Source organism: Oryzias latipes, chromosome 14, assembly GCF_002234675.1.
Source record: "Oryzias latipes chromosome 14, ASM223467v1".
NCBI classification, from domain to species: Eukaryota; Metazoa; Chordata; class Actinopteri; order Beloniformes; family Adrianichthyidae; genus Oryzias; species Oryzias latipes.
This window is the reverse complement of record NC_019872.2, coordinates 30465440-30477258: the sequence shown is the minus strand read 5'-3', so window position 1 is coordinate 30477258 and position 11819 is coordinate 30465440. Positions and strand designations below refer to the sequence as shown.

The 11819-nt window shown below is 40.2% G+C and overlaps 1 protein-coding gene across 2 annotated transcripts in view; it reads left to right on the top strand.

Moving 5' to 3' along the window:
- Window positions 1-9552: 9552 nt before the first annotated feature.
- The window catches only part of acat1 (acetyl-CoA acetyltransferase 1), a 29573-nt gene continuing 27306 nt past the window's right edge, over window positions 9553-11819 (top strand). The window contains exon 1 of one of the 2 annotated variants that reach the window (XM_023962148.1): window positions 9553-9715. In XM_023962148.1, coding sequence (XP_023817916.1) covers window positions 9668-9715 — 48 coding nt within the window. In that variant the 5' untranslated portion in view covers window positions 9553-9667. The remainder of the gene's footprint in view (window positions 9716-11819) is intronic. The other variant, XM_023962149.1, reaches the window with a different exon arrangement.

The window sequence follows — 11819 nt, the reverse complement described above, 5'->3', positions numbered from 1 at the left end:
GTGACAGCTGCTGTCCATAGGTCACATCTCAGGAATGTGAGGTCAGGATGCACAAAGTTAAAGCACACACTTAAGCTATGGAATAAACTTCAAGTGATATATGTAAAACAGAAAACGTAATAAAATAAGACAGAGAAACCCTTCTAAAGTGAGGACCAAAAATATAATTTCCTTCAAGACCGAATGGGATTCCACTCGCCTTATTCACAAATATATATACACACACAACATACCCCAAAGATCAACAACCCTTCACCACCCTACACACACACACCCCAGTCTGAATGTTCCGTTTTTCCCTCCGCTCCTTTTGGCGTCTTCCACCCGTAACTGCGGAGGCAGTCTCAACTAGCGCGGGGTTTTTGAATGTTCCGTCCGCAAGTCAGAAATCATACGCCTTACCGGCTCCGTTGACCCACGATCGTCCCCCGTAAAACGGATTGTCTGGGGCCTCACCCCCAAGGCGGAAATACTCCCACAGTAAAGATACACAATCCGATATGGAAAGTTGACGTGCTGGGCTGAAGTCGCTGTTATGTGGCTCGAAATCCTCGTGTTGCGGCTGATGCTGACTTGCTCTGAGCATGCCCTCCTCGCAGCTCCCGCCCGGTCTGGAGTTTTCTGCCGAGTCACCTTTTCCCATCATTCCACACCTTTTGTGATAGCCCAATCAACCGTCACCTAGGTGACGGGACCACCAAGCCAATGGGAAGCCACTTGCACAAGTGTCCATCAAATGTGGGATATACCAAGGTGATGCTCTGTCCCCACTGCTGTTCTGCATAGGTCTGAACCCCCTCAGCCAAATAATCAACAAGACTGGCTATGGATACCGACTCGGAAATGGGGCCAACATCAGTCACCTCCTCTACATGGATGACATCAAGCTATATGCTAAGAGCGAGCGTGACATTGACTCCCTGATCCACACCACCAGGATCTACAGTACTGACATTGGGATGTCATTCAGGCTCGAGAAATGCAGCCGGATGGTGACAAAGAGAGGCAAGGTAGTCCACACAGGAGGGGTCTCACTCCCAGAAGGAACAATAGCAGACATCGAGGACAGTTACAAGTACCTTGGAATTCCGCAGGCAAATGGCAACCTGGAGCAGGCAACAAGGAAAGCTGCAACAGCTAAATACCTCCAACGAGTGAGACAAGTCCTGACAAGCCAGCTCAATGGCAAAAATAAGACCCGGGCAATAAACAGCTACGCACTGCCAGTTATCAGATACCCTCCAGGAATAATAAGATGGCCAAAGGAAGAGATCCAGACCACGGATGTTAAAACACGAAAGTTCCTCACCATGCATGGAGGGTTCCACCCCAAATCCAGCACCCTGAGACTGTATGCTAGCCGCAAGGAAGGAGGCCGAGGACTAGTGAGCGTAGAAGCCACTATCCAGGATGAAACATCCAAGATGCATGATTACATCAAGCTCAAGGCCCAAAATGACAGTGTGCTCAGTGAATGTCTCAGGCAATGGAGAGCAGAGGATACAGTGGTGGAGGACAGATCCTCATGGGAGGACAAACCCCTGCATGGGATGTACCACCGGACCATAACTGAAGTGGCTGATATCAAGAAGTCCTACCAATGGCTAGAAAGGGCTGGCCTACAATACAGCACTGAAGCACTCATCCTGGCAGCTCAGGAACAAGCCCTGAGCACCAGAGCCATAGAGGCTCAGATCTACCACACCAGACAAGACCCAAGGTGTAGGCTGTGCAAAGAGGCGCCTGAAACAATCCAGCACATAACTGCAGGATGGAAGATGCTGGCAGATAAAGCATACATGGAGCGCCACAATCAAGTTGGCTGGAATAATATACAGGAACATGTGTGCAGAATATGGACTGGAAACCCCAAGGTCAAAATGGGAAACACCTCTGAAGGTGGTAGAGAATGAGAGGGCAAAGATCCTGTGGGACTTCCAGATCCAGACTGATAGGATGGTAATGGCGAACCAACCAGACATTGTAGTGGTGGATAAAGAACAGAGGAAAGCCGTTGTGGTGGATGTGGCAGTGCCAAGCGATGGGAACATCAGGAAGAAGGAACATGAGAAACTGGAGAAATACCAGGGACTCAGAGAAGAACTGGAGAAAGCCTGGAAAGTGAAGGTGACAGTGGTGCCTGTGGTAATTGGAGCACTCGGGGCAGTAACCCCCAAGCTGGAGGAGTGGCTACAACAGAAAGCTGGAAAGACCTCAGACCTCTCAGTCCAGAAAAGCGCAGTGCTAGGAACAGCTAAGATACTGCGTAGGACCCTCAAGCTCCCAGGCCTCTGGTAGAGGACCCGAGCTTGGAGGAGAAACCACCCGCGGAGAGTGAGAGGGGCGTTTTTTTTTTATTTATTTACTTATTTTATATATATATATATATATATATATATATATATATATATATCTTATCCAATTCTGCCAACTTAAATGAATTACTTCTATTGGTAACAAGTAATTGAGTTAAATTTATTCAACCTAATTTCTTACGTCTATAAAACTCAATAGTTGTTAATATAACTCAAATTTACATATTTATTTAACTAAATATCATATTACTCCAATTCAAGTAATTCTTGAACTCTCATATGTCTAAGTTTGAGCCGCAAGATCCTCATTTTTATAACAATTAAAAAAAAAAAACAGTATGTGCTTGGTGCCTTCATTCATTTTGTCCATAGTCCATATGTTTTGGCCCCTTCGTGATTTTCCCTCTAGACTGGGACAGGCTTGCCTGTCGGGGCCGTAACAGTGTTCTTTCCCACTACCATGACAAAGGTGGATAAAAGGTGGAGAGGATTTCATGTAATCCATGGACACCAGTGAAGATCACTGTTAGAGCCATTTTAAACATTCTAAGGCATTGGTACTGATATGTTGGTCAACTTTGGAGCCCAGCTGTTCTATTGGCTGAAGAGGTATGACGTAGGTGAGTAGGTCGGTTTTGGGCATTAGCGAAGCAGAGCTAGAGAGCGCACTAGTTTTTGACCGTACTTAAAGTTCCTTTGTTTATATGTTTTTTGGATTTACATTTTTGTAACAACCTTTTTTGGAAATTAAACATTCAAAATGAGGAACTTTGACTGTGGAAGTTCATTAACGAAAGACGCGTCAACTATAAGTTCTGACTCTACAGCTTAAGTGTGTATTTCAGAAATTAGACGGATCCACTCTTACCATCACAAATTATTGAAGAAAAAAGGTTCTAGTGCGGGGGTCGGCAACCCGCGGCTCCCCTAGTGGCTCCCTGGAGCATTTTCAAAAATGTTTGAAAATGTAAAAAGATGGGGGAGAGAAATATATTTTTTGTTTTAGTATGGTTTCTGTAGGAGGAAAAACAAGACAAAAACATTAACATTTTCCAATACTGTAAGAAAGTGTAGAAAAACTTTGTAGCGCCAAGCAGGTAGTCACTTGCAGAGGGCTACACAGGAGCCAAGCTGTCTGGAAGTTGGGCTGTCAATCAACTGGCTGCACTGGAAAAATGTCCATGTCCCATACAAGTCACGTTTGCGAACAATTTCAGAGAGGAGCAGGTATAAAGCTTCACTGAGAACAGTCTGCTTTCTGATATTATGACCCCTTTACTTAAAACACACACTGCATTGAACATTGCACAGGTGTCATCAACCTCTCTCCCTCCCACACTCATGGTGCAGCATAAAGAAACAACATAACAAGAAGAATAAACTAAGGTGGAACAACAAAACTGCCATATGAAAAGAAACATGGGCAAACAGAAACGCTCATGCTGAGCCCTGATAAGATCAGGAGACCGCATCCCACAATCCCCTGCTGCTAACAGACCTAAAATGCACATGACCACCACTACAATATTACTTTTTTTTACTTTATTGTACAACACGAAAGTACAATACAAAACACAAATTTACAAATTAAACTTCAGATATGCCAGGGGAGCATTCTTTTGTTCAAATCCTCAAAATAAAAATGACATCAAAAATCAGATTTCTTTATTAAATTTCTTTAATTTTATCAAAGCAATGAAACATAATTCATTGATATTGTAGCGACACGGGGCTTAGCCCCGCCTTCAGCCCCTAAGGCTCATGGGAAGTGGGGAGTTTCGGGGTAAAACCTTGAGTGAGAGTGTTGTGAAATGAAGTGAGGTCCATGCTGTTTTTGCTGTGTAAGTGCTTAATAGTGGGCTTGAAGCTAAAGAGGAAACTTGGAACGCTTCCTGTTTATTTTTGCTGGAGACTGTCCGGAGTGGTGCACTGTTTGGGACATGGTCAGCTCTTCCATGAGGCAACTATTTTTTTTCTTTCTTTCTTTATTTTTTCCATGAGGCAACTATGCTGGCAGTCTGGTTTTATCTTCCCCGCTAAAGTGACGTCCTGGCTGGGTCGTTACACAATAGTAATGAAGTCAAACTTCCACAACAGAGCAGTCCCGTGACGCGTCGTTCTCCCAGAATGCACTGCAGGGCAAATAAACATTTAATCGTTAATAATGCTCATTATGTGTTTGAAACAACTTAATCATTTTGATTGCAGGCTAATATAGTTAATATAGATACACATTGCATGTGTTGCCTTCATTATTAGGCTTAAATAGGGCTTTTTATATTTTGCGGCTCCAGAAAGATTTGTTTTTTGTTTTTTTCGTCCAATTTGGCTCTTTCAACATTTTGGGTTGCCGACCCCTGATCTAGTGGGTCTAGATGACCCCACTCCCAACGTTAACGTGCCTAGGATAGCACAAAGGTTACACTAGGTCCTAAAAACCTCAGAGATGCTCTGTCTGCTCAGATAATCTCCCTGGATGGTTTAAGTATAGCCCCCAATTCCACAGTTATATAATTTTATTTGGTTGTATTTATTTGTCAAGCCTTTAATGATGAGGCTGAATTTGGCGTCTGGATTTTAGCTTCTACTTTAAAGTTTTATTACACTTAAAAGGTTTTTAAATATATTAAAACTAATTTTACTGTTATTTTTTTGAACTACATAAAGATTTATGATTCGGTTTGCACAAGCTCGGGCGCGCTTGCTAGCGGTGGTCACGACTATTCAAAGAACACAGAAAGAATGGTGACCGACGTCTCAGAGGAAGAGTGATAAAAATCTGTCAGATGGTCCGCCCTTCCATGAAGGAAAAGCTGGTGGATGTTATAGACACTGTGCATCGACTAGGCAATAAGAGGCAGCCTTCAAGCAACACACGGCCCAGAGCTATTATTCTACAGTTCATCTCTCGGCTGGGCAGGGATGCAGTCTGGAAGGCGGCGAAGAATTCACCTTACATGAAGGATCACGGTTTGCAGTTCAAGGAGGTTTTTTCCAAAGGCGACAGAGAGAGGAGGCTGCGGCTGTGGCCAGAGATTCAGAAGGCTCGAGCTGCTGGAAAAGTTGCCTACTACGCTGGTGCCAGGGCCTTCATCCAAGGAGAAGGGGAAATCATCTTTGGTGATCAATAACATATCTTCATTTAAAAAAAAAGGAGAAGAAGAGGGAAGAAGAAGAAAAAAAAAAGAAAAAAAGGTTCCATTTGAAGTGTTAACACACTGGACATATGATTGTCGCTTTTCTTGACATTATTATATTCAAAGAGGGTGTTGAGTTAATGCCTAAATGTTCTGTGTTAGTGTTATTTTTTTCACACTAGTTTGATTTAATAAGGTGCGACTGCGTTTGCTGTTGACCTATATATATATATATTTTTTTTTGGACTAAAGCTTTTTTACAAGTTAAAAAGGTTCTATTTTTCTACCAATTTTTCTACTTTTTTATGTCATTATCTGTTTTCTCGTTAAATGCCAGAGGGCTAAGGAATAATGTAAAGCATAAGGCCTTATTTTTGTTTGCTAAACAGCAAAAAACTGACTTTGTTTTTTTTCAGGAGTCTCAGTCTCTTGCTAATTTTTGGAAAGCTCAGTGGGGGGATGACTTTTGGTTTTCACATGGTACAGAATTCTCTGCAGGAGTATGTTGCGTGAGGAATAATTTTAAGGGGGAAGTTTTGCACACCGATTCTGATACAAATGGTCATTTTATTTGTCCAATTGTAAAGATGAGCAATATTCATTGCATGATAATCAATATTTATGGCTACAATTCCAGCTCTGATAACAATCGGCTTCTGGATACTTTAGAAGATAAAATATTGTTCTGGTTAGCCAAATTTCCAAGCGCACATGTACTAATCAGAGGTGACTTTAATGTGGTGATGGACCAAAACGCTGACAGATGGCCTCCAGGTCAGACTCTAAAGTCTACATCAAAGCTGAAGCTGTTGGTAGAAAAGCTGGATTTCTGTGACATATGGAGGACCAAATTTCCTGATAAAAGGGAGTATACGTGGAGTAATAAAAGCAGATCAAGGCAATCACGTTTAGACTTTTGGCTTCTCTCAAAGGATGTAGACAAAGAGAATGTTTCTGCAGACATTTTAACAACACCACTAACTGACCACAAAGCCTTAACAATTAGAATTCAATTCTTTCCTGATGAAAATGGGTCTAGAAAAATCTGTTACTGGAAATTGAATGGTACGTTATTAAAGCATGAATGTGTTCAATCAGTGATTAAGAAACTCATTAAACTTTACTGGGATAAAGCGCAACAGGAAAATGCTTACAGTACAAACTGGGAACTCTTAAAATTTGAAATTCCTAAATTTTTGCAAAGATATGGCAGCATTCAGGCGAAATCTAAACGTAAATTAGAAGAAGAAATTATCGTTGAAATTACTGAACTTTCAAGTTTACCATCAGAAAACCTAAATGAGGAGCAAAATTTAAGATTAATAGATTTACAATTAAAACTGGACAATATGTACAAAGCTAAAGCCGAAGGAGCTTTTATAAGATCTCGACAAAAATGGTTGGAACAAGGGGAACAAATGACTTCTTATTTTTTCAAATTAGAGAAGTCACAAGCAAAGTTTAATTCGGTGTTACAGTTAAATATAAATGGAAAAATTACAAATGATAAAAAGCTTATTTCTAGTTTTTGTCATGATTTCTACTGTGAACTCTATAAGACAACTTTTAGTCAGGAAGCAATGAACTCATTCTGTGATTCCTTGAATAATATAAATAAAATCAGTGAAGAGGATAAATTGGGTTGTGATTCTGTCATTTCTTTACAGGAAGTTTCAGATGCTATTAACAATCTAAAAAACAACAAGTCCCCTGGGAACGATGGAATAACAGCAGAATTTTATAAGCTTTTCTCAGAAGTCTTAGCCCCATTTTTACTGAATGTTTATACAGAAAGTATCACAAATATGACTCTTCCAGCCAGCATGACTCAGGGTGTTATTTCCCTGATCCCCAAACCCAACAAAGATACTTTGCTGATAGATAACTGGAGACCTATTAGTCTACTTAATAATGATTATAAAATATTTGCCACAATATTAGCCATGAGAATGAAAAGTGTTCTTGATACTGTAATAGATGAGAATCAGTCAGGTTTCATGAAAGACAGATGCATCTCCAACAATCTAAGACTGGTTTTAGATCTTATAGATTATTCAGACCTCATTGCTGATGATGATAGCTTCATTCTATTCCTTGATTTTTGTAAGGCATTTGATACTGTTGAGCATCCTTTTCTATTCTACTGTCTGCAAAAGATGGGTTTTGGGGATTATTTGTGTAGTGCTGTTAAAACACTCTATGCAAACGGAAACAGTTCTGTTAAGTTGAGTGCTGGCACCACTCGCAGATTCTGTCTCCAGAGAGGAATAAGACAGGGGTGTCCCGTCTCTGTGTACCTGTTTCTCCTGGTTGCACAAGTTTTCTGCAGATATATAAAATCAAGTAATATTGATGGTATTTCCATTGCTGGTAAAAACATTCTTATAAGTCAACTGGCTGATGACACCACATTATTCTTAAAAAACTCCTCACAGGTTCCCAGGGTTCTTCAGGTTATAGAAACATTTTCAAAAGCATCTGGACTTTATCTAAACCTAAAGAAATGTGAGTTATTTCCTCTGAAACAATGTGCTCTAACATCCATATATAGTATAGTAGCAGAAGCAGAAGGAATTTCCAGACTAGTCTACATTGCTTCCTCACCATCTCTGGACAGTAAAACTGCAAAAAGGATTGATCAGATACTTTTTAATTTTCTTTGGAGAAACAGAATCCACTATGTACGAAAATGAGTAGTAATGAATTCATCAAAAGACGGAGGACTTGACTTTCTTGACTTCTCCACTCTGAACAATGTCCTCAAAATTAAATGGTTAAAAAACTTCTTAAAAAGTGAAACCTCATTTTGGAATTTCATACCTAAATATATATTTGATAAGCTTGGTGGTCTGCCATTTCTTCTATTATGTAATTTCAGAATAGAGAAAATTCCCTTAAAACTGTCTAAATTTCATAAGCAGGTTTTATTAACATAGACTTTGATCTACAAACATAATTTTTTTCCTCATCGCTACTATATTTGGAATAACGCAGATATTCCACACAAAAACAAGAGTATTTTTCTTGAAAATTGGTTTGAAAAGAACATTTCTCTTGTGACACAGCTGATGAATCCACAAGGTAACCTGATGTCATACGTTGAGTTTCTGTCCACCTATAGTCTGCATGTCTCACCTGCAGAGTTTGCATTGGTTACTGGAGCATCCCAGGTGCTGTTAGACTTCTGTGGAGCCGTTCTCCTTCAAATACTCCATGTTTTCCTCCCAAATTAACTGATTTGTGGCGTGGAAAGATTTGTTTTTCAGCTGGCAGGAATAATCAAAGTATCCGTTCTCTGTTTCAAAATGACCGTATGTTATCTCTGACTGGAACAGCTTTGGATGTAGAATTCAGTGGGAAAAGGTTTGGACCCTGCCCCAAAAGTATTTCATCGCCAATAAAATCAGAGAAATTTCTTTCAAAATTCTTCATAAATTTTATTCAGTGAAACATTTCTTTACCAAATTTTAAAAAAGATCTGGACATAAACTGTTCATTTTGTCATTCCTCACCAGAAACTGTGCCTCATCTTTTTTGGTTTTGCTCTTTCACTCAACTATTTTGGAAAGATGTGATACATTTTATGAGAACTCATCTATGTGAAGATTATAAATTAGTTTATGAGCATATTATTTTGGGATATTTTACACAAGAGAAACTTATGCAGATAAAATATATGTAGTTAATTTACTCATAATTATGGCTAAACCCTTTATACACAAGTGTAAATATTCCACAAAAAGCCAGTGTTTTATGTTTTTCAGAAAGAAATGGTTCTGTATGTGAACAGTATCAAATCCTCGACTAACAAAAAAGCTGTCAGAACAGTTGAAACATGGTCTCTCCTGAAACTTTAACAGATTCCTTTGCCTTTATTATTTTTGTTTTATTTTTGCATAACCAGTTTTACATAGTTATTATTATGGTTTTTGTTTTTTGTTCATTCTCCTGGCAAACGTGAAGATTATATTTTGCACACAGTGTGGAGTTTTGTTTTTGGTACTATGTAAGTGCAATATTTGTTAATAAAGTTTATTTAAAAAAAACACCGTCATTTAAAAAAAAAAAGCCTGTGGGTCTCGCGTTAACTGAATCTTACTACAATTCCCAGAATGCTTGGCGGAACCAGCCCCGGACTCTGATTGGCTGCGTTCCGCCTGCGCTTGTCTGAAGGTGAAGTAGCAAAATTTGGGTCACAGACCCGTCCTCGTCTCCATGATGTGGTCCACTGGACTTCCACGTTTCGTCCTCTGCAGACATCAGGTAAGACCCACGGCGGAACATCCGGTTCTGCCGGTCTGACCGAGCAGCAGAGCTGTTTTTGGCCGCAGTGAAGGCAGCTCCGCTAGCAGGCCTCTGGGACCGACCTGAGGAGAACCTCCGAACCGGAACATTCAAGTTAATAATGATGGAAGCAAAACTGGGTTCTGATCCGAACGGTCAATTAAGGACAACTCTGTGAACGACAGATGTTTACATTTACAGTAGCTTTGGGTTTAGGCGGTATCTGACATAAATCTTTCATCTGTGACCCGGATGTTAACCCGGGGGGTCAGAAGGTCGGCTAGGGGCCAAATCCAAAACACAACGAAGGTCGAAGGCCGAACAGGATAAACTTCTATGGATCAAACTAAAACAAAACGTTACTTTTAACATGAGCATGAATAAAAATAGACCGAAAACATTATTCCGGAATTAATCAATTTATAAATAAATCATATTCCTAGATAAATATTAGGTATGTGACGAAAAATTCAAAATTCATTGGATTGCCCTGATTTTGTCGCTGGAAAGGACTTAAAGAAAGCTTTCCAGTGGGATAAAGATGATTTAGATAGGTATAAAAATCAATAAAGGTGTGGCACTTAGGGATGGGTATCGTTAAGGTTTTAACGGTACTACTACTCTTATCGATACTGCTTATCGATCCGGTATTTTAACGGTACTCTTATCGATACTTTTTGAGAACGAAAAATAAATAAATAAATAACAAATGAAGAACATAAAGTGTTTTATTTCCTCATTATGCAACAACATTGATTTTTTAACAAAAATTTTTACTTTATATACATGAGAATGTTCCAGACAGGATATTCATTTAATTATTTAATCTAATTTCTTTATGAGCGTGATGTTTCTTTTGATCTTTTGTCCATTTTCCACAACCTTGAATAGACTGTTCTGTCTGTCAAACACCAGAGTTAAGTTAAGTGAGATAATGGAAACAAATTCACTTTGATGCAGACTCCTTTATATTTATTTATTGTTTTAAATCCAGTAAACCCAATAAATTATATTAATTTTACGGATGACAACTATCGTTAGTTATTAATTATTATTAAGTATTAGGAAGCAGCTGATAGTTTGTCACGGGTCTGGAATCATAAGCGGTGAATCTAAGCCCCGCTCTCTACCTGTTTGTGTAGAACACGCCGCCCCAGCGTGTTCTACACAAACAGCGCAACATACGGTCATCGTAGCAGCGAGGTGACAGGATGGTAGGGGCTGCTGATGCAAACTTCATTAATTTTACGCAGAAACGTTAGTTCTTAGTCCAGGGCGCTCACGTGTCCCCTACGAGATCGCCACTCACTGTGTGTGCGCTGCCTTGTCTTGTGTGTGTGCGCGCGCGGCGCGTGCTGTCTGAACAACAGCCCCGCCCCCCCTGCACACAAATAGACAGACGGAGCTCTCCGCTTCAATGAGAATACCGAAATTAATATCATCATTAATTAACGGAAAATTGACTGACTTGGTGAGTTAAATATGGCAGAAAACGCTTGTGGGACACACACAAAAAAAAGAAAAAGTAACTTCTCCAGTACCGATAGCAGAACCGTTCAGGTCAGATCTTAACGATACTGCGGTCCCGAAGAATGTGGCCCCGGGGCTGGTTCAATACCGGGGCACGGTACCCATCTGTTTTATGAAATAATTTTTTGCAGGTTCGAGGGAGGTAGGCACTGAGCAGAAACAAATGACTCAAAGACTGCAAGCTAGAATAAAATGTGTCTTTTTATTCCCCGCTTCAAAACAGTCACACAACATAACACAGGAGTTTAAGCCATGCAGTTTCAACAGAAAACATTTCATCTGCCCCTACCGTGACACACGGACTGGAGAGCCAACAGTCCCGATAGAGTGGCTTGAAACAAAACTCCGGCTGGGCGTTCGTACGTAACCCACAGCAGACTCTGAATAAAGTTGGGCTTCCTTATCTTTTATATTCTTTGATGAGCGTGAGGAAAAGGAGGGCCGGTCCCTTCCCGCAGGCTCACCCTGCACGTAGACTCATCCTATACCATCATAAACATGTCAGAATATCTTCTACAGAGCACTCCTTTTACGGGTCAGTAACAGGATAAAA